The sequence below is a fragment of the Eupeodes corollae genome, chromosome 1, assembly GCF_945859685.1.
Source record: "Eupeodes corollae chromosome 1, idEupCoro1.1, whole genome shotgun sequence".
NCBI classification, from domain to species: domain Eukaryota; kingdom Metazoa; phylum Arthropoda; class Insecta; order Diptera; family Syrphidae; genus Eupeodes; species Eupeodes corollae.
The window spans coordinates 138193638-138221009 of NC_079147.1; the positions used below are offsets into that span (position 1 = coordinate 138193638).

At 33.0% G+C, this 27372-nt stretch overlaps 3 protein-coding genes across 3 annotated transcripts in view; 2 read left to right on the forward strand and 1 right to left on the reverse strand.

Moving 5' to 3' along the window:
• Positions 1 to 16452, forward strand: part of LOC129945005 (uncharacterized) — a 28002-nt gene extending 11550 nt beyond the window's left edge. The window contains exons 5-13 of the mRNA XM_056054669.1: positions 1260 to 1387; positions 3931 to 4081; positions 4150 to 4289; positions 4362 to 4632; positions 12771 to 12877; positions 12947 to 13030; positions 13096 to 13246; positions 15838 to 15977; positions 16061 to 16452. Of these exons, the coding sequence (XP_055910644.1) occupies positions 1260 to 1387; positions 3931 to 4081; positions 4150 to 4289; positions 4362 to 4632; positions 12771 to 12877; positions 12947 to 13030; positions 13096 to 13246; positions 15838 to 15977; positions 16061 to 16368 (1480 nt within the window). The 3' untranslated portion in view covers positions 16369 to 16452. The remainder of the gene's footprint in view (positions 1 to 1259; positions 1388 to 3930; positions 4082 to 4149; positions 4290 to 4361; positions 4633 to 12770; positions 12878 to 12946; positions 13031 to 13095; positions 13247 to 15837; positions 15978 to 16060) is intronic.
• Positions 3563 to 4745, forward strand: LOC129940066 (protein takeout-like). The gene is made up of 5 exons (XM_056048298.1): positions 3563 to 3721; positions 3788 to 3871; positions 3931 to 4081; positions 4150 to 4289; positions 4362 to 4745. Exons 1-5 carry the CDS (start codon positions 3658 to 3660, stop codon positions 4664 to 4666), a joined length of 744 nt encoding a protein of 247 aa, XP_055904273.1. The 5' UTR covers positions 3563 to 3657; the 3' UTR covers positions 4667 to 4745.
• A 5210-nt stretch (positions 16453 to 21662) lies between the features above and the next one.
• Positions 21663 to 25556, reverse strand: LOC129940064 (protein takeout-like). The gene is made up of 4 exons (XM_056048294.1): positions 25402 to 25556; positions 25097 to 25334; positions 24879 to 25024; positions 21663 to 22035 (listed from the first exon to the last, which is right to left on the reverse strand). The coding sequence occupies exons 1-4, from the start codon at positions 25469 to 25471 to the stop codon at positions 21731 to 21733; spliced, it is 759 nt and encodes a 252-aa protein (XP_055904269.1). The 5' UTR covers positions 25472 to 25556; the 3' UTR covers positions 21663 to 21730.
• Positions 25557 to 27372: the final 1816 nt, after the last annotated feature.

Below are 27372 nucleotides of genomic sequence, written 5' to 3' on the forward strand. Positions count from 1 at the left end.
AAATAATTCTTCTACCGTTTGCAACAACATATATGTGCGAATCAGGGTTTTCTGCATATGTTGGAACCAAAACAACATTTTTCACGCAAAAAGTGCACCACGACTAAATAAAATTGAAAACCGCTGCTCTAGACAATACATTTCTCATATTTATATCTAAAAAAAAAGATTGATATCTCTTAAGAAATCTTAAGAGATATCAATGTATGTTTATTTTATTGTAAGAAAGATGATATGCCATTGATAGTAAAAAACGATATGAACCAAATCGACACCACGACTGTCATTGCAGCACCGTATCCTTTCTGTAAATTTTCCTTTAATAACTCGTCGAAATTAAATAATTTTGGAATAAATTTTAACAATTTCCATAACAATTCCATTGCCAAGCATTTATTTGAGGGAGCTCTTTAAAAAAAAATCGATGTATTTAGCTGAACTAAAGGATTTTTTCAATAAGGGCGGTTAGATGTTGAAACGGAATAACACAAGCTGTGTGTGAGGCATTAACTAAATTATTTTTTATTTGATAGGCGCCTATAGCTGAATTCTTCGAAAGACCAAGTTCTTGTGCACGGCCGGCGATGAATAGACTGCCCGGGTTCCGCCGTACACATTCATGGACCGCGGCGATGCTCTCGACCGTTCTTGCGATCATTGAACGTACGGGTGTTGACGGATAGTTTACTGAACCGGTCGTCTCAAATTTGGCCACCAAACGTTGCAGAGTTGACTGTGAAGAGCCACCACGTCCACAGTAAAATGGAGGCAATGCGCACAACTTTTACCTAACGTTCTGTTCAATCGTGTAACTTGCCATGATAATTTGGCATAAGCAACTGAATAATGAACAAAAGATTTGACAGACATCACCAAAACAAAAAGAAATCTACCCAACTAAAAACCTTTGTATAGCTGTAGACCATAACATAACCACCATCAAATGAATGCAATAGGTAGGTCAAAAAGACTGCTGGCGACAAAACCAACCACATCTATTAGGATGCTGCTTGACAACAATTCAACCAGCAGCGCCTCAAAAACATGAGCAGTGTCATAGCTACGATATTAAAATTATCTTGAGCGTTTTAATGCCTATTGAGGAAATTAAAACAACTGTGTTGAATAATCTAAAACAACTGACTCCACGACAATACTTCCGATAACGGATTCAAGCTTACCGATTTTGCTGCGAGGGTAAATGTCATGGTAGACAGTACACGTTTTTCACACCTCAACATCCACAAATTAACTTTTAGTCTTCCAGACCAATTTACCGCCAACCAACCCATATTGCACTTGAAGCTAGACACTCTTTCAGCATCATGGAGGTCTGAACTTTCGGAGGAGCTAACACCAATCGGAACATTACCTCGTTTTAGTCAAGGTAGCACTTCAGGTTTTCAGACCTAAGGAGCAAGGATATGCTGGAAGATGATACAACGCCAAACGGTTACAATCGCAACAAATCGCCAAATCCTCCGAGTGAGTTCCCTTCCGCCAACACAATGTATCGAGGACCAGTGGCAACATTGGCATGCTGTAAAAAGAGAAGTCGCCTCTGATAAGCTGTATTTCAAAAAGCTACGAGCAAAAAAAAGGGGAGGTAAAGGAGGAGAGGAAAAGAAGGATGCGGTCAAAAATGTTTTGAGGTTCAGAAGCAGAAGCAGACGCAGCTGCAGATAACCAACCAACACCAACTTTTCTGTAAAATATGATCGGACGATATGCCTCATAAATGAAACCTCCAGTATTGTTTGTCCAAAACATAGATGAGAAGACAAATATCAACTACACAAATTACGACAGATCCCGGAAAACTCAACTCTTGAAAGAATGGTCTATAGCTCCCATGTCAACGCTAGAGGCACTTTCTTTCAAAACTCAATTTAATTACTCGCATATGTTGATAACATTGAACAATCGGAAGAACTCAACGGAATGTCAATTGGACTTTTATGTGTGTTGAGACAGAGGCGCACAAAAAAGGGTTTAGGAGATAAAGAGGGTAAAACAAAATAAATGCTGTCATCAAGAAAGGTCCTATAAAACTGACGGACGTCTCGGTCAAAGTGTCACTTTCAACAGACGTGTAACTTTAAAGTAGTTAAGGAGCTTGCTTACCTGAGCTCCGCTATGAATGTTGAAAACAACACCAGCTCTGATCCGCTATATTTGACCCTCTCCTATATGGCGCAAGAGCATGGAATATGACAAAAGCGGATGTAGGTACCTTAGGTCGTCCCGTATGCATGTGAATTTAGCAAAAGATGGAACGACGAGCTGTACAGTGACTTAGCGACTCAATGATAGCCCCAGGAAAATAGTCCAACGTCAACTAAGTTCCAGAAAGATTTCGACTCCAAGCTTACTGGATAACACAGTAGTAGTACGCAACTGGAGAAATCTAGTTAAGCACCGAGCAAGATGAAAAAGTTTGTTGAGTGATGTTCTAGAAGAGCATTCTTAAATAATTATGTATGTAAGTATGAGGCTCTAGCAAAACGATTAAAAGATTTGAGTATACTTGATTCTGTATTTCAAAACTTTTTGTTGGTAAGCACTTTTATGTTTGAAGTCCTTTTCAGGAGATCAAAAGCGTGCACAGTATCAACTTGCTGAATGTGGTCGATATACATTATTTTCCCGCTTAATTTTTGCCCATCTTCCGGCCTAGAAGAGACAAGAAAGGTAAGTGACATGGCGAACACAAACTGTCAACATCCATTTTGAATCCATTCTTATTGCGGAAAATCCCGTACTTGTCTGGCTTCGTGTCCACTAAGGACAATAATTATCTTATTGATGAAACATTGAACTGAACAGTCTCATCGAGGTCAAAATATCCCCAAAAAGTAAGACATAAAATCCTTTGAGCCGAGACTTGGAATCACTAAGTAGTGATGATTAATAAATGCTTTTTTTTTAAACATGAATCTACTTTATTTAAACTGTTATCAATAAATCTTTATTGCACTTAAATTTAAATTCATATAACATAATGTAAATAAAATGTTTTGGTCTTAATACGTATTTTATTCATAATTTAACCTGTTTTGTTTTTGAAATGGGCTCTATAGGTTTTGTTTTATTTATACAGTACATAACGCTTACAAGCAAACCTCGCTTAAAAGGAAACTTAAAAAAAGTATTTATTAGTCTTAGGAATCATGTTTGTACTAAAAACAAACATTTCATTTTATTGTTTGTATTAAAGAAACTTTTGTTTTCAATATAATAAGCTCGCAAGATTCATTCTGTCTTAACTAACTTATTTGTTAGTTTATGCACTCGAAAATTTACTCATAGATTATTTATTAAAAGAATGTTTTTACCTCGTTATTTATTATTTTATAAGAATAAGTTTGCTATCAAAAACAAACTATTGTTCAACTTCAGTGTTTCTTATAAGCGTTATGTACTGTCAAAGTTATTCGCAAAATTCTTGAACTTCCATGTTTTTCCACTTTATTAGCTTTTGCCATTGGCCACTCGAAAAACCTATAGAGACCAGAACTATTATAATTGCTTGTTCATCTTGAAAAAATGATATTTGACTGATTCATTTAAGAGTATATAATAAAAAAGCTCCTCACATAAAAACAATATTTGTATAGCTCTTACGCACTCAAGTCGGAGATTAAGTTTATCGTAAAAATGTATCGATTAGTGTTAAGTATAGTTCTATTGTTGGCGGGGACTTTAACTGAAGGCAAATTTCGTAAGGACACACCTTTTGTTACTAAAAAGAAGTAAACGTATAATGTTGTTCTTTTCATTTATTTAGCGCAATCCCCAAAACCATGTGCTTACGGTGATGAAAAATGTATAAAGGATATTGTTAACTTTTTGCTGAGTGAAAAAATAAATGGTACGTGCACATGACTTAAAAACATTTGGAATAACAATGTTGTTTGTTCATTTTTTAAGGCTACTCTGCCCTGAACCTAGTTGGCCTAAATCCATTGAAAATTTCTGAAATAAGGATAAACCAGGGAGCCGAAAGCCCCGTTAATATCGACCTTAAATTAAAGAACAGCGAATTAACTGGCATAAAGGATGCCAAAGTTCTTCATGTGAAGTATGAAAACTCATCATAGTCTGTGATGCCCTTGGTGCCAAAAAATATAAATCTTATTTATTTTACAGAGGTTTCGGTAAAAACATTGATCAAGTCCATGAAATGACCTTGGAGTCTAATTCAGTTTCATTAAACGGCGACTACACTATCAAAGGAAGAGTTCTTATTCTACCAATTAATGGAAATGGAAAAAGTAACATCACAATGGGTAAGAAAAAAGGGAATAATATTTTGGTCAATAATTTCTTAATTTAACAAAACTATTTTGACACTTTAATAGAAAACGTTCGACTTAAGATGTCCTTACTGGGAGAATCAGTAGTCAGAGATGGTGAAACTTACATGAATGTCAAAAATGTGAAACTCAACATTGACACAAGTCGATTATATTTTGAATTTCTAAATCTTTTCAATGGTGACAAGACATTGGGTGATAATATGAACTTATTTTTAAATGAAAATTGGAAGGATATTTATGGTGAAGTACGTGGATCGATAACATCGGCATTTGCATCGATATTCCAAAGTGTTGTAAATAATGTTTTTTCAAAGTATCCTTATAGGAAATTATTTTCTTCGGAATAGTGACTATTTTGTTTATTATTTTAAATACTTTAAGGCATAAATATACTGTACATAGTCCAATAAAAGAATTAAGTTTAAATATTTGTTAGCAACATTTTTACTCTAACAGAATTTAATGTTATAGCCAAAAATCTAGCGTTTTAAAAAATGAATAGATGAGAGTCAAAATTTTCGACCACTTTTTGAAGTAATTGGGTCCGTATTTCAGCAATTACGCCGAATATTCTCTGCCAAGGTTCCACAAAAAATGATCTCGAGGTTTTAAATCGCACGATATTGGAGACCACGCCAAAGTCATACGACGCCAGAAAATGAGCCCACCTGAAGCTTCCTTCATTAAATTGCTTGTTTCGTTGTGACTTCGCATAAAAAAACATAACTTTGGTAATACATTTTAACGATCTGTAAACTTTTTTCAGGAATAAATTTATTCATTATGAAACTGAGCATAAATCAAGTAACAGCTGTCAGAAGGGCCAACTTCGAAACAAGTATTGCTAGATTGAAAACCACATTTTTAAGAAAACACCCGTTATTTGGCTTTTTCATACTATACTAATAATAATTGAGTTTAGAATAACAAGCGTAGAAATAGGCTTTACAAAAATAGTTGAATATTTAACTATCCAAGCCAAAATGTAAGTTTTAATTAATTTATTATGGTCACGTGGTAGCCATTACGTAGAATTTAAAAATATGTTGTTTATAATTTAAAACTAGTTTAGACATAGTTGTTTATATTGTAAGCACATCTCTTACTGGATTCGTTTGTTTACTCTCTTCATTTAATGCGGAGTACCCGTGGAGTGATAAAAAGATCATAGAACTGTCATGCCAAAGGTTTGAGTTCAATTCCTAACAGTGCCACCTAAAGTTTTGTTTGCAAGGGTGCTGCCTCTTGCGAGTAATTGACAAATCCTACAAGAGTAATTCTTGTCCTGAAGGTGCTTTTTCAAATTAGCTGTTTGAATTTTGCATAAAATCTGTTGGTCCCCTTCATATCATTAGTTATTATTTATTGAATTCGTTAAAAAAAAACTAACGTTAGAACTTAAGACTAATATTACATTTCTTCTTAGATTAATAGATTTACAATGCTTTAAGCAATTTGCAAAAAAAAAGCTAAACTGAAGTATTGACAAAATTTACTTTAAATGATTTACTTTTTTGGTGCTTACAAATTGTGTTGAAAGGTAGCGTTTTCTTTTTAAAAAATAATATATTAGGAACGCTTCAAAAATATAGATGCAGAAACCCAGACTTTGAGAATGTTCGCTAGAAAATGTGTTTTTTTTTCGTAGGAAAAGAAAGCCGAATCCGTTATGAAGAATTGTCTGGTTTTTTCACTAATTTTTTTAAGACTCAATTTTCGGGAGTCTATTACTACTATCGTTATAAGTCTGCTTACTCGAAGACTAAAGCTGATGCTAGAAGACAATTAATGGTTGCGTAAACGTTTTGAAAATATTATGATCTTAAATTTTTGGTGCGTTTGTATAGATGCAAAGTTTAGGGAATATAAAACTACTAACTGTGCTGGTTGTACAGCGACACTTATCTAGGCTGGGTTATGCAGAGCGCTTAGAGAAAATATATTATCTAGAGTCCCGACCTGTACCCGTAATACCTGAAACACCCTCAAATTTTATTCGAGGTGAACTCTCTAATATTCGCTATCGGTGAACATGCCAGTGGTGAAAAAAAAAAGCAAAATGGGGGATTGGGCTAAAAAAGAATCTTATGGAATTGTTGTATTACCTGTCAAAAATGACAATCGATTTTGCAAAACAAAACAGTGGGTTTCGGATTTTAACTGTAGGTCCCTTCCATCCCTGACAACAGTACTCGCACACAGAAATGGTTAAGAGTTTTCCGTCACTGGGCCCTAGTTCTCAAACGGACTGTTGCGCCACCCAATTTAATTTAATTTTTTTTTGTCAATTGTTTTGATATTTAATATAATTTGATATTTTTCAGACCAAAAACATCTATAATGAAAAGAGTATACATATATAAGTTCACTTAATTGAATAAGAAGTGTGTGTTTTCATTTTCGGAGATCAATTGTGTAAATATGTATCGAAACATTCATATCGTGGTCAACTCGCTTAATCTTCATCTTCTAGGTGTGAAGAGTACTACCAGTCGGTAGTTCTGCAAGAGACGCAAGAAAAACAAGAATACAATCGTAGGAAGACTCCAAAAAATTTCCTACCTTGACTATAAATTAAGTGAGTTCAAATATTAAATCAACAATGAATCCATTAATTTTGCTCCTATTTCTTTATAGACACGACAATTCAGCAGCGTCATGGTCAACCTGCCGATCAACCATTCACAGTGAACAACCCCTATTAGCAGCGGAAGTGTTTGTGTATCAAGCGATCGCTGCGTTGCCACGAACACAATGTCATCAAGCCGGAGTACCAACCGGGACTCTTGCATTGAAACAACGCGCGAGGCAGCGGCTACTGCTGCCGCTGAGTCTGAGGCTGACACCGCCTACATAGAAGAGGTAGGTGATTTGAATACCAGTTTAAATTGAACTTGTTTGGACAATATAGAGCCTTTTAAATGACGGGAGTCGGAAATCATTGTTAAGCCTTCTTGAAAAATAAATAAAATGCAAAATTATCTCAGCAGTTTTGTATGAACTATTTTAGAATTCCCTGCAATTGTAAGAAACTTAAAGTCTGTCGAAATAGAAGCTGAATTCCATGAATTCATAATGCCTATTAAATCACCAAAGCTTCTGTTTAGAACTAACTGGAATCGACACAAGAATGCCCCTACAAACTGCCCTAAGAAATCGATTTGACTTCTGCGGTGCTGCCGTTGAGTTGATTCGACGATATGCTTATATTATTGCATTAATTTTTCTATTTTTTTAACTCAACGGATCTCTTTTTTAATAGGTGGAGTTCACCTCACATTGTGTTCCCCCTAATTGTGCAAACCGAGCCCAAAAGCCCATAACAACTTCATAGAATCTGGATTTTCCCTTAAGAAATGCACGGGAAAACTAACATATGCTTATAGGTTATAGTGGCTGTCCAAGATGGAACGGACACACTTAGGCCAGTTTAATGGCCCATTGTGATAAACATATGCTTATGCTAACGAGCAAAATTCTCTCGAACCCATTAAGTCGGAACTCTAGATAATATATTTCCTCTATGGTAGAGCGGATGAGAAAGTCTTTGAATCTAATAACGAACGTCGCGTCGGCGCAGCAGAGAACACCTCAACCAATGTTGCGCAAATGGAGACAGAAAGCTAGGGACTGATCTGGCTGGAGACGCATATTGGTTAAGGGCAAGATCCCCACGGTTTGCGCCGCCACGTAAAATATTATATAACATCGTTCTTTTTGGTTCAACAACACTTCCAAGAATGTTAGTTAGCATTAACGTCACCCACTATCGATAATGTGCAAAAAAGTTGAATGCAATTAAATTAAAGTAACGTTTTTCCAATTAAATATGGGGCTGATTTCTACCAAAAAAAAACGAAGAATGAATACCAAAAAACAAAAAAAATACTTTAATACTTAATATTGAACTTTGAATCAGAAAAAATTGCTTTAAAAAAGAAAAAACAAAAATAGAAACTCAAAGATAAAATAAAATTTAATTTATTAAATTGATACTAATGCGATTTTTTATTTCAAAAACTAGACTGTTAAATGTCAATAAAAACAGTTAATTTCTGCATGTGCTGGAATTCTAAATTTTTAATAACGCTATTTTCACGTTCAACTTAAATAATGAAATCATAAACCACATTCATAAAACGGTCTTTATGAGTATTTAATAATTGTTTCTCGTGAAAAATGTAAACAAACTTACCTAGAAGAGAAAAGTGCAACAATTTGTAATGTAATGCTTCATTTAAGAATATCTTAAAATTAATAGGCAGTTTAGTAGACAGCATGTCATGCAAAAAAAGTAAAATTAAAAACAATTTTACTAATCCATCGACATCAAAATAGAAAACATCATTCAAGTATGTGTTTAAAAATAAAACTATTTTAGCACCAATTAAATAAACTAATTAGACATAAACGTTTTCCATTCAGATAAACTTTTTAATTGTATATATATTTTCCATTTCTTAAATGCATTTTTTTCAAAAAAGGTTTCTTTGGTATATTTACAATATTTTTATTGTCTTTAATGTGGGCTATTATACACGTGCAATTACGAGTGTTAAGTCAATTAAAAAAAAGTAGTCAATTTATTCATAATTTCAATGTTTTCGCGATGAACTTTTTACTATAAAAACGTCGTACAAATAAACTTTACTGCCTGGTCGAATGTACTGAATAAATAATTCACAATTTTCAGTTGTGTTGCTTATAGATTGATTTTGCAATTCGTCACCAGCTCTGTTCGTGGTTGGAATAAGACTATGATAATTTGTGTTGAAAATATGGCTTAATTCAGGCAAAAATTTCACTTATCATGCACCCTTTCCCTAGGATTCAATAGTCAACATATTGGGAAGTTTCAGATGACCTAAGAGACTTCAAAGTAAGGGGCCAGTTATAACTATCATTGAAATCGGTCCGGAAAAATTTTTGAATCGATATTTGACTGTGTTTCCCTTCGATTAGAAATGAAAATTATATACTCATCGATCGGATATCACCGAACAAATTTTTTTTGAGGAAAAAAAGTGTAATTGCGCACTTGTTTTACTCTAAAAATGTATTTTTCTATTTTCCGGACGGAAATTCACTTTTCTGGACAGCTGATACTTTTATGTACAAAAATGAAAAGCCTTAAGAGCTGATATTTTGGGTAAACGATAGTCTGCCAAATTTAAGCTTCTAATTATGTAATCCATTTGCAGTTTTAATGTTTTCACAAAAAGTCGAGAAGTTCCCGTTTCTAGCATTATGACATAGTTCGGTGTGTTGGCTGACGAATAGAATGCCCGTTTAATGTAGAAGCGCATTATATTTACTTCCCCAAGTTTGTGCAGCGTAAAGCATAATGGATTCTGCTACCGTTTCAAAAATTTTGTATTTGCTAATATGAGCCACACATTCGTTCGTGAAACATCTTTTTCATGTGAGGTTTATCGCCATTTTCGCTTTATTAAGCTTTTCACTACAGTATTTCTCCATACTTAAGTTCTTCGCTGAAAGTTGTTTTTATTTTTTTGACAGCTCCCTCAATACAGCTATCCTACTCGTTCAAAAAAAAATCAAACACGAGATTGAACGCAGCCAATCAGAAAATTTTTTTCAATGACAGAAACTTTTAATGATAGCTATAAACAAACGAAAACAAAATTCCAATGTTTTTTCTCAATGATGAAAACCAATTTTAGCTATAACTGGCGTCTAAGGCAAGTTTGTAGTATGTCATTGGCCAGCTGCCAAAAAATTGAACAAAACGCAGTGGACGAAACCAATTTTTCACACAGTGGGTATAACTCTTGAACACTTTAAAACCAACATTCGTCAAGTTATGACTGAGAAATTACCTCAAAAGAATCGATGCTTGCGACAATTTGCGCGGTGGTCATTTAAAAAATGTAGTATTTCACACATTATGTTAACGTTCAAATATAATAAAAAAGAAATATCATATTTAATATGTGTTCTATCAACTTCCCATAGGAAGTTATTGTAATGGACCCGATTTGTCAAATTTAAAATGTTGACATTTCTCGACGTCCCTAGAGTCGAAATAAAAGATTTTTAGTAAGATGTATGTGCGTGCGTGTGTACGTACATTCGTACGACCGCACGTCCATACGTTCGCGACGTTTTTTTTTCGTTGTCCATAGCTCAAGAACTAGAAGAGATATCGACTTCAAACACATGTTGTTGTACAGATAATAAGGCAAAAAGATGCAGAAAGGGCTCTCAAGCAAATTACGTATGTGTCTTTTTTACCATAGCAGTTTAAAAAAAAGGTGAACATGTTGCTTAACCCTCAATATCCCACGAACCAATGGCGCTAGAGACTAGAATTAAATTTAATGTTCTATACTGTAACTAAACAAATTTATTTTTGGGAAAAAATCTAATTAAGGTTTTTTTTTATAAATCAAAAAAAAACGAAAAAAAAATTTGTCACCTCGAAAATTTTACGAATATCTCCAAAACATTTTGTGCAGCGAAAAATAACGTTTTTAACATCTGGTAAGATCTTGAGAAAAATCGAAATGACAGTTTGTTTTATAAAAAATAAAAACCTAAAAAAACATTACTCGAAGTTGATAAAAATTGAATTTCGACTCAAATATCTTTTCAAAAATTTGAGATTATGGCTTGCAACGTATTTTATTTAAAAAAAAAAATATTGTTTTCAACATTCAATAAAATTTTGAGAAAAATCGAATTGACAGTTTTCTTAAAAAAAAATATAAAAACCTAAACAAAAAAATAATAAAAGTTGGTAAAAATTGATTTTTGACTCAAGCATCTTTTTAAAACCTTGAGATATTGGCACTACATGACCTAGCCATCTAAGCCGGTGGATTTTAATTGTGCTAACTAGGTCAGTTTCGCTGTACAGCCCGTACAGTTCGTCGTTATATCTTCTCCTCCATTCTCCATCTATGGGTACGGGACCAAAAACCATCCGAAGAATTTTTCTCTCGAAGCATCCTAAGACGCTCTCATCTTTCTTTGACACGGTCGAGGCCTCAGCGCCATAAATGAGAACCGGGATGTTAGTGTCTTATAGATGCTCGAGAGAGGACTTTAGTTCTCAATTGCCTTCTTAGTCCAAAGAAGCAGCGATTTGCATGAGTTATTCTTCGTTTGATTTCAGCGCTGGTGTCGTTTTCTGTGTTAATAGCGGTGCCAAGGTAGACAAAGTCCTTAACTACCTCAAAGTTATAGCTGTCCATGGTGACGTTTTTGATGACAGCATATACTTGATCTGGCCCTCATTGACCACTGTGGGCGAGTCATTTCAAGGAATAAAGGTTCATCGGAAGGGACAGTATCGGTTGAAAACTACTTTAGGTGACACAGGCACGGACTGAACCCAAGACCTATAGCATGACAGTCCTACGACCTAACCATCACGCCACGGGTACTACACTGTTCTTTTGTTGCTGAAATACTCAAGCTAAACGAAATATCAAGATATTAACTTTATTATTGAATAATTTAAGCCTAACATATCTACACACTATTTAATTAGATTCCAAACTCACAGACGCCACTTAATTCTAGTCTGAGCTATCAGATGTGGTAGTATACGGTATGAAATGCTCAATACAAAGTATTTTTCCTAGAGTCAAGTTCATCATACAACATACCTGAAGAATGAACTAAAAAATAAGCAATTTTTTACAATGTATCAAAATAAATGTTTAACCCAACAAATTTGGCTAACTGGATTGCAGGCAGTCTCGTTTCATATATAAGTATTTACACGGGTTGTGTTGAAGAAATTAATCATATAGTATTTTTAAATAAGAGTATTTTTTGTAAAAGAAAACGAAGAATGTTTATTTCACTATGAGGAGCGAAATAGCCGCTTTATCTACGTTTGCAGCACCGCATCTTTTCCATTAAATCTAAAGATTACAACTTTAAATCTTATAACTGCCCAGATAGCAGACTAAAATTAAGTCTCTTAATGGAAAATTCTATACCCAATAGAATTGCAAAGCAATATTCTACTGCAATTTGTAGTCCCAAGGAATGCAAGACTCCAATTTATATTATTTATTATTTTAAATTTTCTCAAATAAAAACTTGTTACTTGTTCTAATTTTTTTTAAGATCGATGTTCACTTTTCAATGTTTGTTTTTTTTTTTTAATTAATAAAGCAACAATTAAAATTACAATTATACTTCAAAAACAAATTAAAAAATTACTGAACAAGCATTTGCGGTGATGTTCTTAATAGACATCATGTCGCTATTATGACAGCTTGACAAATTAAGTGATCTACTACTGGATGATCGACACTGAAATCAATAACAGCTTATTAATAAAAGTTGTTAAATACTAATTTAATAAATAATAATTGTAATAATAATAAAAAAGTAGTTTTTCCTATCTACCTATAAAAACATTGACTTAAGTTTTAAGGTACGCATTTAGCTTAGCAACTTCATCGTCTGAAGTTTATTACATTTCCAATCAAGAATCCGAGTAATTTTCGACATGGTCAATTGTGGAATTATTTTTTTAATAGTTTTAGTTCTAATTGTCTCAAGTGAAGGAAAATTACGTAAGTTTAATTAATACGTATTTCGTTGGATGTTTAATTTGTGTGTTTGATTTTTGTATTTTTCTTAAGCTTCTGATATTAAACCATGTAAAGCAGGAGACCAAAAATGTTTGATAGAAACAATTAACAAAATTATTGAGACTAAATACATGGGTAAGTCGAAAGATGAATTCCTGATTAGAAATTATTATTTAACTTATACATTTGTAAATATTTAGGTGACCCTGACCTAAATTTAATTAGCATTGATCCGCTACATATTGATTTTATGGAAGTTAAACAACCTAAAGCAAGTCCAGTAAGCATTGATCTGTCATTCCGTAATAGTGAAGTTTATGGCTATAAGAATTTTCGAGTATTCAAAGTACGGTAAGGATAATCCTTAGTGTAGATTTTGTATGTGCCTAATTTTAAAAATAAACAGGAATTAACCACGTGAATTGGACTTAGTCAAAAATTCGAATATGTTAAATTGCAGTAAATCGGTTAGGTACTTTATTAATTTCACCTTTTTCTAAATTTGTACTCTATTTTTGTGTTAATTTTAACATTTTAAGTGCAATATTTTCGAGTTGCTTGTTCCACTATACGAATTTATTATATTTATAAATCAAGTCACTCATTTAGTGAATAATTTGTTGTGAATAAAATTATGTGTATTTTTTTGTTTTTGTTAGTGAAAATATAAAATTGGATGTTCGTTCCTAAATTCTTTTGAACTTAGCATGAGAATATATAAATGACTTTAAAACACATTGATCGACAAAAATTGAATTTTTTATTGGGTCCTTAACTCGAATCTATTCGATTTCTATCACATCAGACTTTTAAAACAACTCTTTAAAAATGTTCAAAGCAACCAAAAACCCTGTTTTTTAGGCTAAGTTTAAACTCAAAATACCTCCTAACAGTAAATTGTATGATGATTTTCCAAAAACAAAATCTTTCTTTTACAGAAATAATTTTAGTAGCTTATTTAGTTTCTGGAAACTTTCATTTGTTATGAGTCCTTATTTAGACTCTATGTACATATATGAAATTTTGAAAAAAACCTTGAATTTGACACTTCCATAAATTTTTTAATTAATTTTAAGTGCTGATTTCTAGACGACAACTTTAATTATTTGCTCAACTTTCAAAAACACTTGTTTTTAACATATATCAAAAAAAAATAATGGAATTTTGTACACCACAGATTCGTTACAAGAGCAAAACTTACATGTAAATCGTTTTGTGTTTTTTTTTTTGGTTTCAAGAAAATTCTAAAACATACATATATATTGTAAGTTAGAAGTATGTATGTATATGAAAGCGTTACGTATGTTAAACTACAAACGAATGGAAAGATTTATCGCATCCTGGAACATGGAACAATGATTTTGAAAAATTGGAAGGAATAATGTCTGAAAGTGATACTTCTAATCTGCTTGTTGTGGGTGACATGAATGCAAGAACTGGAAGTCAAGCTGAAAATGAGAACAGTGTACTGGGAATCGAGAGGAAATGGAATTATTTAGTCTGCAACGCAAGAAACTTAAAGCTTATTGACCTGTGGAATTCTGCTAACACTGCTGGGTCAAAGAAATTGTGATCTATCCAAGCTGGAAAAAATAATCAAGGAGTCGTATCCAACTGTAGCTGCCAACAGCAAAGCCCGAGTGAACTTCATAGAGCCATGGTTTGATGAAGACTGTAGAAAGGCAGGGAATTTATCGTTTTGCTGGATATTCGGATGATGGCTACTTCAAAAATCAATATTTGCTGGCTAATATATCTTTCAAGGCAGTATGTAAGCTAAAGAAGGCAGCATTCTTCGAAGCTGAATCCAAGAGATTAGCGTCTTGTAAAAGGGGAAAGTAGTTTTGGAACTTAGCAAAGCAGCTGAACGGGAAAAAGTTTTCAATCCATTTAAGTGTAGGTTCTGATCAGCTGACAGATCACTTCCAGAGTTTGTTGAATCCAACAGAAGGGAAACTTGTTTTTCAATACGCTACTCCGGGTTTTACAAATGAAACTTTTGATGCTGCAATAAGACACCAAGAAGTGATTTCATCTGTAATGGAACCTGAAGATGGGAAAGCATGCGGACCTAATGGCATACCAGCAGAATTTTATAAGTATGGCACAGCAGAGTTAATCAATCGACTGACAACTATATATAGCAATGTCATGGAAACAGGAATGATAGGATTTAAGGAGTCCATCATTTTCCCGATTCAAAAGAAAGGGAGCTTGGCCGAGGTGTCTAATTATAGAGGAATATCCTTTCTAAATGCTTCATATAAAATATTCACACTGGTTTTGAAAAAAAAAAAAAACGTTTTAATAGATGGATAGAAGACAACACGCTCTTAAAGGAGTTTCAATCAGGCTTTAGGATTGGTTATTCGACGGTTGACCACATTTTTACCCTTTAAAGTATCGCAGAAACATTCCTGAATGAGGACAAGAAGCTATATACGTTTTTCGTTGAATTTAAATCTGCATTTGATATGATCGATAAACATGCGCTTATCTACAAGTTGTATAGTAACGGAATGTCATGGAAGTTCGGGAGAGTTATTCAGAATCTATATGCAGATACAATTGCTAAGGTATGGAATGGAGAAGAGTTGTCGAGAGGCTTTAAAACACAATCGGGAGTTAGACAAGGCTGTACGTTGCGTCTGAGTCTTTTCTACTGTCAACTAAAGTTAAAAAATTATATCAATACTGCAGGCTAGCTCTTCTCTATAGAATTAGAATTATAAATAAAAGTTTTTAAATATATCATTGAGTTATGTTATATTTTTTATCATTTGTCAACTAGGCAGACGGCAGTAAAGCCATGCTTTTTGTTTTTTCTTTGTAAGGATTTGTAATTTACGTTATTAAAATAAAAACCAAGCTAAATCAAAGTCTTAATTCTATTGCAATTCAATAATTGTCTATGTTTTATGTTTCTTTTAAAACATTTACAGAGGTTTTGGAGAAAATCCCGAAGGTAAACACTCCGTCTATTTTAAAGGACCTGCTGCTTCTTTGGTCGGTGATTACAAGATCGATGGAAAAATTCTAATTTTGCCCATTGTTGGCGAGGGCAAGAGTAATATAACACTTGGTAAATATTTACAAAGATTTCAAATTGCATTTATTATTTTTAAAATGATTATTTTTTCTTTTTTTATTTATTTTATTTAACAGAAGACGTATATTTAAAAGTAATGATTAATGGTGGATCTAAAGTTGAAAATGATCATATTTATTTGGATGTTAAAGAGCTTAAATTGAATTTGAATACAAGTCAAGTTCATTTTGATATGTCGAATCTTTTCAATGGAGATAAAGCACTTGGAGATAATTTAAACAAATTTATGAATGAGAATTGGGAAGACATTTATCTGGAAATCAAAGGTGCTGTTTTGGATGGTTTTGCAAAATCTTATACAGGTTTTATAAGAGCTTTGTTTGCTTCACATCCATATAGTGAACTTATTGATGGTGGAAAATAGTATCTATTAGTCGAACAGTTTTAGATTTGTTTTTCAAAAAAAATAATAAAGCTTTAATTATTTGTGTAATATTTAAAATAAAAATTTCATTTGATATTGAATAAAGTTCAGGACTATATGAAAATAAATATTCCTGAGGAAGGAGTAAACATACAAAACCCTGAGTAAATAGAAAAAATGTGTGTACATGAGAAGATTAAATTTAGAAATGTTTTGAGAAACCGGAATATTATACGTTTTTGTGACTGAACTCAAAAGTTTGTAATAACTGCTTGAAAAAAATCGAAGGATAACAGATAACAAATGTTGTTATAAGAAAAACGGCGGGAGTTTCACCCAAAAAATCTTTCACACGTAATATTTTTGCTGCCCCGAATTTTAAAAAGCTGTCGGGAGTTTCATTCAAATAAGATTACACTTCGAGTTTAGAGCTGACAGTTCGAAAAATAGGTTTTTCTTGAACATACAAAAGCAAAACATGATTGCGGTGCTGCAATTTCCTATTTAATTTATGTCCACTGATTGCTGTTACTTACTTACTTAAGTTGGCGCTACAGTCCTGTGCGAACTAGGGCCTCACCCAACAAACTTCTCCATCTAGCTCGGTCCCTAGCTAGATGTTTCCAGTTTCGCACTCTAAATTGGGTGAGGTCACATTCCATTTGTGCGCGCCACCTGATCCGCGGTCTTCCTCTACTGCGCTGTCCTGTGGGTGTATGCGCTCTACGTGACCCAGCCATCTTGGTCGTTGGGCTTTTACCCTTCTAGCTAAGTCTACGTCGCTGTACATATCGCACAGCTCGTCATTCTATCTTCTCCTCCACTCTCCTTCGATGCATATGCTAGTAATTGGACAGACTTTTAAAAAGATAGTGATTCTAGTATTGACGTATGAAATCGACACTATTCTTTCAAGCACGATGTTAAAAAAATCGCATGACAGCGCATCACCTTGTCTAAAAACTTTTTTGACATCGAAGGGTTGTGTTAAGTTGTTTCCAACCTTTATGAAGCAGCGTGAATTCTCCATGGTCATCCTGCACAAACGGACGAGTTTGGCAAGGATGTAGATGCTGTCATATGCGGCCTTGAAATCGATGAAAAGATGGTGGATGTCGATTTGGTGTTTTTGCCGTAATGGGATTATTTGATGGAATGTGCACTTTCCTGGCCAAAAACCACACTTATTTCAGGTTGTTGACGATGGGCTTTAGACGCTCACGTATTACGGCAGAGAACATTTTATAGGCGAGGGTCTCCCACTGAAGTTCCATACGTCTAGGTTGTGAGGACGGTATTGTTGGCTTTCGTCGTCTTAGTGAATAGATCATCCTGCCTGACAGCGGAATTCGGTTCGTCTGCATAAGTGGTCCTTCCATATCATCAGCATTAACTGTGGTTCTACTATGATGTTTCCACTTTCGTCTTTGCAGCCTTCGGTTCTAGGTTTATGTACCTGTGAATTTCGTTTTACCTGTTCATAAAACTTTTGAACTTCATTCCTGCTTTTAAACCTCTCAACATCTTCGAACGCACGCTTCTCATGCCCTCTCTTTTTTCTTCTGAGAAGTCGGCGTTGCTCTCGCCTCTTCTGCTCATAGAGCTCATGAGCAGCTTTCGTCCTTTTATGCAGCGCCGCTTTGCGTGCCTGTTTGCCTGCCGACATTCCTCATCAAACCAGAGGCGCCTTGTTGGTGGCTCCTTGAAACCCAGCACATGAGAGGCGGCACTGGTTTTCTATACATTGTGTTGGCGGCAGAGAACTTCGATAGAGGTTACTTGTAACTCGGTCGAAAAAGGATTTAGCGACCTCTTGTGATTGCAGCCGTTCGAAGTTGTACCTTCTCCCAGCACCTCCTGTTTTGCCTCGGGTCTGCAAACCCGAAGTGCTTTCTTGGGTATGAGGTAGTGGTCCGAGTCAATGTTAGCTCCTCTTAAAGATCGGACATCCATGATGCTGGAAGCGTGTCTGGCGTCGATCGCAATATGGTCAATCTGGTTGACGGTAGATTGATCTGGAGAACTCCAAGTTCCTTTGTGGATGTTGAGGTGTGGAAAACGCGTACTGGCTACCATGACTCTTCGCCCCACAGCAAAATCTATCAGCCTGAATCCGTTGTCGGAAGTGTTGTGGCTGTTTTGCCTGATTATTCCACCAAGGGTGTCTTCCCCTCCTAGCTTAGCATTAAAATCGCCCAGGACAATTTTAATATCTTAAATAGGACACTGCTTTTATGCTTTGTCTAAGAGCTCGAAAAACATATCTTTGGTGTTGTCATCTTTTTCTTCTGTGGGGGCGTGAACGCATATCAGGCTAAAGTTGTAGAATTTAGCCTTGATGCGTATGGCGCTCATTGATGCACCTATAGCTCAAGACTTCTTGCCTAAGTCTGGCTCCAATGACAAAGCCGCATCTGATGCAGTGCTACGACTATTACTACTTCTCCAATCAATTTATTTGAAGAAAAAAATTTAAAATTATCGAATGTACAAAAAGGCAAAGGCAAGAGCTATATAGCTTTTACATATAGGCTTAACCACCGCATTACTCTTAAAAGTACAATAATTTCGGTGAAACTCCTGATAGCTCTAAATCTCTTTTTATACAACAATCCTTAAACAGTTGCCGAAGGTAAGTCACTGAGCCCTTCTCTAGCCAATGCTCCCTTCTCTATATTTAGCAATGTATCCATCAACATTAATAAATACAAATTATATCATATTCATATTCTTAATGAAAGGCAGTACGACTTTGGAAGCAATAGGTTTATCGGTGATTTAATGGTTTATCTAACCCAAATTGATCACTTCCCATCCCATCTGTCTATTTGTCTTGCTTAAAAGTTTGTAGATTTTAATGTTGGGTTAAAAAAGTTGATAGTTGAATTTTTCTTACAATTTTTAAAACTAAAAACAATATTTTTCATATAAAGAAATAGTTTAGTTTGAAAATCTAGTATTGTTAAATAGATTTTTAGTCGAAACATTTAATTTGCGAAATATCATGAATCGACACCAATTTTTACCAAATTTGCGTATTTTTTATGAAAAAACGGACTGTTGGATTTTAAAATACTGAATATCGAGAACAATATTTTCTGTGAAATAAAAAGTTTGAAAACAATATTTTTAATTTTTAAAAGCTTTTTGAGTCGTAAGTAAATTTTTACCAAGTTTTAGTATTGTTTCTTTGTTAGGTTTTATTTTTTCATTAGATTTTCCTGAAAATTTTACTGAGTGTTGACAACAATGTTTCTTAAAAGATAATAGTAGTTTAAGCCAATATCTCAAGGTTTTGGAAAGATATTTTAGTCGAAAATAAATTTTTACCAACTTCTATTCATTTTTTTGTTTAGGTTTTTATATTTTGTAAAAAAAACTGTCAATTCGATTTTCATCAAAATGTTTCCAAACGTTGAAAACAATATTTCTTATAAGTTAAAATTAGTTGGAAGCCATAATCTCAATTTTTTTTAAATATATTTGAGTCGAAAATCAATTTTTATCAACTTTAGTTAAATTTTCTTTCAAGTTTTTAATTTTTGTAAAAAAAAACTGTCAATTCGATTTATCTCAAAATTTCTCAGAATCTTAAAAACAACATTTCTTAAAAGTTAAAATTAGTTTCAAACTTTTAAAAAGATATTTGAGTGGAAATTTAATTTTACAAACTTTGAGTAATGTTTTTTTTTAGGTTTTTATTTTTTATAAAAAAAAACTGTCAATTCGATTTTACACAAAATTTTACCAGATGTTAAAAACTTTATTTTTCTTTGAACAAATTTGTTTTGGAAATGAAATCATTTTGTATTCGTAAAATTTTCGAGGTGACACATTTTTTTTAGTTCGTTTGATTTATAAAAAAAACCGTTAATTGGATTTTTTTTCAAAAAATATCTTTGTTTGGTGTTACAATATATTATATACAACTTAATTCAAGTCTCTAGCTTTTTGGTTCGTAAGATATTTAGGGTAAACCAAAAGTTTTACCTTTTTTCAAACTTCTATGGTAAAAAAACGGCGACACAATTTTCTTGAGAGCCCTTTCCGCATCTTTCTGCTTTCTGCCTTTTTATCTGTATAACAAAATTTATTTGAAGTCGATATCTCTTTTAGTTCTTGAGCTATGGACAACGAAAAAACGTCGTGACTCTAGGGACCTTAAAACGTCGAGAAATGTCAACATTTTCAATTCGACAAATCGGACCCATTACAATAACTTCCTATCCGAAGTTAAAAAATTGCACTTGATATTTCAAAAGTATATATTGATGAAAATTTTCCTCGTTGCATAAAAGTTGTATTTGATGGTTTCAAGTCTGCAATTCCAACAATAAATGCTGGTGTTCCCCAGGGCTCGGTTTGTCTCCGAATCTCTTCCTCATATCAATAAACGACTCCTTGTCTGCCGCTTCTATTCTAAACCATTTCGCTTGCGACATTACACTCATAATAGTCTCATTAAATTTCGATCTTTACAGCATTGTCCAATGTTGAATTATTACCCGTGACTTAAATAGTGATGGCTGATTGGTGTCAAAACAATTCACTTCCTTTAAATATAATAGTTTATAGGTACTATATTTATGATCAGGAACTTGGACGTAAGACTCTAAATTGACTTGTTTGCTGCAAGTTGCTAAAGCAAATTCTATGCCTAATTTCCTTAAAATAAATTGCAATGAATTTACTAATCCTTTTGCCTTAAAATCGGTTTATATATCTTTAGTTCCACCTTTTCTTGAATATTATTCTATTCTTTGCAATCCATTGACTTTAGTAGGTATTAATCAATTCGAAATCGAAAGAGCTTAAAAGGCTTTTACTAGATTAGTTGTTAAGCAATTAAAATAAACGATTTAAACTCCATCTTCAAGGAAGAATAATGCGCTATTTAAATTCCAAGACATAGAACAAATTGTGGTTGCAATGAACTTGTTTCTAGACACATTAATTTATTCAATAATTACTTAAATGAAATAGATTTATCTTTAAATAGAATACAATATAAAAACATAATTATACTCCTTAAACTTAAACTAAGTTGGTATCTTATGTTTTGAAATTTTGTAAGTAGTCTGTAAAACAAAATAGTTTGTAGATCAATCATAACTTATAATTACATAACTTCTTCGACAAACAGAGCGGTTAGAACCCTTTTATCCCAAAACTGCAAATAGGGATGCAGAATTTCTATTATATTTAAATCCTTCAACACATCATACATTTTTCTTCCGTTCTATTCAATAGTTTTTTGTTTTTAATGAAAACTACAATATATGCATATTTAATATTTTTTTAAATTTCTTTATTATTGTTTATTATATAATATCAATTATAGATTAACAAAATTATCACAAGTCTATGCTGGTAGGAAAATATCAGCATATGCATGTTTTGAATATACACCATTTGCAATGGTCAATAATATTTTACCAATAGCTTCACTTATAACTGGCTTAAGTTCTTTGTAAACTTCAACCCAATTTTCATTCAAAAACTTATTCATGTTTTCACCGAGGGCTTTATCACCATTGAATAAATTAGCAAAATCAAAATGTGTGCTCTTAGGTTCCAAATCAATATGAATTTTATCAACGTTTAAATACATTTTGCCATCTCTTTCGACTAGAGAACATTTTCCTTTGATTTTAGCAGCAACATTTTCTGAAAATTAAAATGAAATTATTTTGGTTCAGTTCGAGTTTATTAAAATAAATACAAAGTAATAAGAAAATATGTAAAATATATGTTTAAGAAAAATACTAAAAATACTAATACTAATAATTTAACTTAAGTTGGAGAAACATTTAACAAGTTTATTAATCTGATGAATTCAAGTTTTATAAACTTGACTGGAAATTAGAAAAGCGTCTAATCATCATAACAACCGATTCAAAGTTATTAGCCCTTTATGAGATTAAGCTTTAAAGTATCTGTAACTTTGTTAAAAGGGTAATGAAAGGGTGGATCCAAACTTTTAATTGGGGGGGGGGGGGGGGTCACGCGCTTATCATATAGACAAGTCCTTACTTCGCTTACAAATGTTTTTTAAAGGAGGTTAACAAAATTTAAATAACATAATGTGCATCTTAACCTTAAATGTACACATTTCAAGGGCTAAAGTGGCAACTTTGGTTATGAAATTATTTTAAAACGCTATTGCCCAGCAAAGTATAGTCTAACTATTTAATTTAGTAGACTTTCTTATTATGAAAGCATTCCAAGATTCTAACAGTTTTCTAAATATGCAATATTTAAGAGCAAAACACAATAGTTTAGAGGGTTTTTATTGCTTTCATGGAGAAATGTACGAAATTGTTTTTAAACTTTCTTTCAAAAAGAATATATTCTTTTTTGTTGCCATTTATATTAATGCGAAAAACGCTACAAAAATTCAAAAACACAGAAAATGAGAAAGAATTTGATATCAAGAATTCAGTTTTTTTTACGTAGTTTTTTCGGAATCAATTTTCTGGATTCTATTATTACTATCGCTACCTGTCTGTATCTTAAAGGAGTCAACAAAACTTTAAAATTGTAAATACAAATTTTTGGTTCTTGAATTTAAAGAAATAAGTGCATTTAAGTAAATAATTTTTCTGAATAAAGAAATAAAAACAAACTAAGGTAAACAAATAAGCTGGGAAGAAACTTGTGTATGGCAGTCACAATATGCACATTTCTGAATATCTTTTCACTCCAGTTCTCAAGAGATTCAAAGCTTTTATATTAATAGATTAAAACGTGGATTGAGTTTTTCAATTAGCCATTAGTTTAACAAAAGTGTCACTTTTGCTGTTTTTGGGACATTTATATGCTTGAAATTCGTACCATAAAAAAAAATGACATTTTCAATCAACAAAAATCATCATCAATTTTAAAATTGACCATCGACTAGATCGTGCATTGAAAGACAAGATTATTGAGATGTGATTAAGTTCTTCAGAAAATTTGAAATCAAAATAACGGTTTTATGAGGAGTACCCAAAATATGTTTTTCTTGTAAAAAGAAGACGAATCAAGAACAAATTTAAAGAAAGTTCTAAAAAAATCTATCGGTTCATTTCTGAAAAAAATTTCGAATTTACACCATAATATTTGTATGGGGACTGCTGTTATTTTTAATATTAAAAACGCCTTAAGCTAATCGGCTTTGTGTCAATCGGCACAATGGTTTATGCTTTAGGGGCCAGGACAGACAGACGCATGGAAGGGTGGACCAACTTTTTTGACATTTCTAACATCGTAATGTCATGTTTGATTCGAAATTTTTTACGAATGCAAATAGTAGTAAAAATCGCTTCAATGTTCACTATTTATGTGCATACAAAAATAAGATGGAATTGAAGGCTTGTTTCAGGACTTTTAAGGCAACTTAATATAAAATTGAAGATCTCTTATTGAAGGTTTCTTCTTAAAAACCTGAATATTTGCTCTTTTCTTGGAAAATTTTGTATGAAAATAATTTAAAGCATTATCTAAGTTACAACCATTTTAAATGTTTTTGACAGCAAACCACTTTTTGGTGAATGTCGTTAAATTACTAACAAATCTTTACTTATAAAACTTAAATGAATTAGCTTTATGGCTCATATGACCCCCCCTCTGCATCGTCCATTGGTGAAAATTTGATGAATTTGTGCTAAGTTTTAGGATTAGGGCTGAATTTCAGATTCGTATTATGTTCTTGGTCCAGCCTTCATATACAAAAAATAAATAATTCAAAATATAATGGGTTTTGAATTGAAGGAAATTCCTACATAAATACAAACAAATTATCTTTCAGTGGGGAGTTATTAACCCCCCCCCCCTCTGGAGCCGCCATTGTCTCCAAGAGTAACTCTTGTCATGAAAAGTGTTTTCTCCATCTCTCACACCAGTCCTCGCACCCAGGAAATGTTGAGAGTTGTAAGTAACTAGGCCCTAATTTCCAACAGGCTGTTGTGAAACCCAATTTATTATTTATTTTTTTTTTATGTAATTGTCAAAATCTGGTTTTTGAACAAACTTAAAAAATGTGTGTTGGTAGCAAGCTTGTTTTCTTATTTTTAAGTGCAGTAAGCCAAAACTTAATTGACACAGTTAAAAATTGATTTTCTAATGATTTAGCTCCTTTCACTTTTTTGGAAAAAATATGATTCCAGTTGTTATGCAGTGTGCAAAATAAAAGTGTTTAAAAATCACTGAGATGCATCATTATTCAGAATTTAAATTAAATAACTCTGTCATTATGTTCAATGCAACAAACCAGTATTTTATTTTAAAACGCGCTAAACGTTAAATAACTGATACCATCAATCTTTCTTTGAATTATTTTTTTTTTTGTTTAAATGTAGAGAAAACATTGAATTTAATAAACAATCACAAATAGGAACATCACAAAATCACTCACAAAAATTTAAATTCTTATCTTTGGCACGCCTATTTTCTAGTCTGTATTTAGAGTAAAGACACTTAACACATAGTAAAAATTAAATAAATTTGAAATTGAAATAAAGTTTACTCACCAAAAATAATTTTGCTGTTTCCCTTTCCAGTAATTGGTAGCACAAGAACTTGTCCATTCACACTATAAGGTCCATTTAATTCAATTTTCGGGAAGGAAGCTTCCACTTCGTATATGTACTTATTTTTACCATCTTCCTTCAAACCTCTATATCACGTATCAATTATTTTTGTATGAGTTTCAAAATAAGTTTTTTTTTTAGTTTCATAAAATACTCACGAAAGTTTATGCAATTTAACTTTACTAATTCCAGTCAAAACAATATCAACGAATTTCAATTCAATATTTACAGGACTTCCAGCAACCTTTGGTAAAACTAAGCTCTTAACCTCTAATGGATCAAAAGCAATTAAATTCAGACTACGATGACCTTTCTTATGGAATTTATCAATAACTTCTTGCAGGACTTCCTTGTGGCAATCACTGTCGTCACTTTTACATTTCTTCAAATCAGAAGCTAAAAAAATATCCGAATAGTTTTTTAGTACACGACATCTCCATAAAATTTTAATTAATTTTCTTACGAAATTCAGCAGCACTTAACACAGAAAGTAAAATTACCAAAAATATCGAAATAAAATCACGTCGAAACATTCTGAAATTTTTGTTTGTCTGATGATCTGAATTTATCGAAGTCGATTAAACTCGCTTATAACTTGCAGATGCTTTTTATACATAATTAGCTTACCAAATTATTATTCTTGATAAAGCGGTTTTTTTTTGTTTTGGTCTTTTTTATTTTTTGTTTAAAGAGCAATTGCTTGTTTTTAATTTTTGTTTGTATTAAGTTCTGTTCTGACCTTAGACAAGGCTTCAAAGTAATTTTTTCTTTCAGTGTATTTCTAATTGTTGTTTTTGTTTTTATACACATGTACATAGATACAATAATAATTCTGCTTCTTTAATTGTTACTTAACAAGATTCGAAACCTGTTTTCCTACTTTGTTTTGTCTGGTTTCGGTGTTTTGAAAATTAATTTAAGTTTAGCAGAAAGATGATTAAGTACATGCTTACTTTTTGAATTAAAAAATAAAATAAGTATTCATTTCAATCAGAAAATTATCCGAAAGACAATTAAATACAAGGCCAATTAAAAATAATGATGCTCACATCATATGTATCTTAATATTAGGTAATTGTGATGTTTATGGCTTTTTCTCCAAAAATTGATAAATCACCGAAATTAAAAAAATTCTGCGAGTAAAGGATGTATTATAACTTTGTAGGATTTAAATTGGAGGCTTTATACTGTTAAGGTGCCTACATCCTGATGAATTCAGAGGTGTCCACTCACTCATGTGTTGCTTTGAGGCATACAACGTTTCTACATCGTGTTCAAGTAACATGTAAAAGTCAGAATATTTTTCAAGGGTTAAGATTGAGGCCTACTTCTTACCGTTGACGCATTTTTAAAGTTCGATGAGGACTACATACTTATAAGAACTATTTCGTGATATATGTGCTAAGTTATGAACTGTAAAGGAAAATTTTTATATTTTCCACCATCTTACTACTTATTTTAGGTGGCGGTACAGTCCTGTGTGAACTAGGGGCACACCGAACTAACTTCTCCATCTAGCTCTTTTCCTATTTAAATGTTTCCAGTTGCGCACTCCAAGTTGGGTGAGGTGACTTTGCACCTGTGCGCGCCACATGATCCAAGGTCTTGGATTACTTGACAAGTTCATCTTAGTTGTTGGACTTTTATCCTTCTGGCTTAGTCACGTAGCTGTACAGTCCGTACAGCTCGTAGTTCGGGACCATAGATCACACGAAAAACTTTTCTTTTGAAAAGGCCCAAGGTACTTTCTTCCACTTTTGTCATAGTCCATGCTTCTGCACCAAATAGCAGGACGGGATGGTAAGGGTCTTATTTAGCTACACTTTGATCGCTCGAAAGAGGGCTTTACTGTTCAATTGTTGTCTTAGCCCAAAAAACAGCGATCTTCGTTTGTTCTAGTGTTGTTTTCTGTATTCATAGCAAAGTACACGTAGACAAAGTCTTTAATTACCTTAAAGCTACGTCTGTCGATGGTGACGTTTTGGGAGAGGTGTCAGTGTTGTAGGTCCTTTCTTGATGATAGCACGTAATTTGTTTTGCACTATTGGCTGCGTTCAATCTCGTGTTGAATAGGGTATCTTGGATAGGTGGATTTTTAGATACCTTGTTTAACGGAGTTGGATAGCTGTATTGAGATAGCAAATTGGTCATCCACAAAACGAGAACAAGATAAGTCAATTTTGAAGTTTAAAAAAATAGATCATAATTACCTTTTAAAACTCGGAGGCAAATAGCTTCTTCATTGTCTATTATGTACAGAACATCCTCAAATACAACTTCAACTAACATTTTGTATCTTTTTGTTTACCAACATATGCAAAAAGCATACCCATGAGTTGAATCGGCTGTTCTGTCAGATACCCACATACCCCAGAAATTCTTGGATATCTTTGGATTCCTTTTTTGACATATCAGCTGCTTTTGATAAAACATT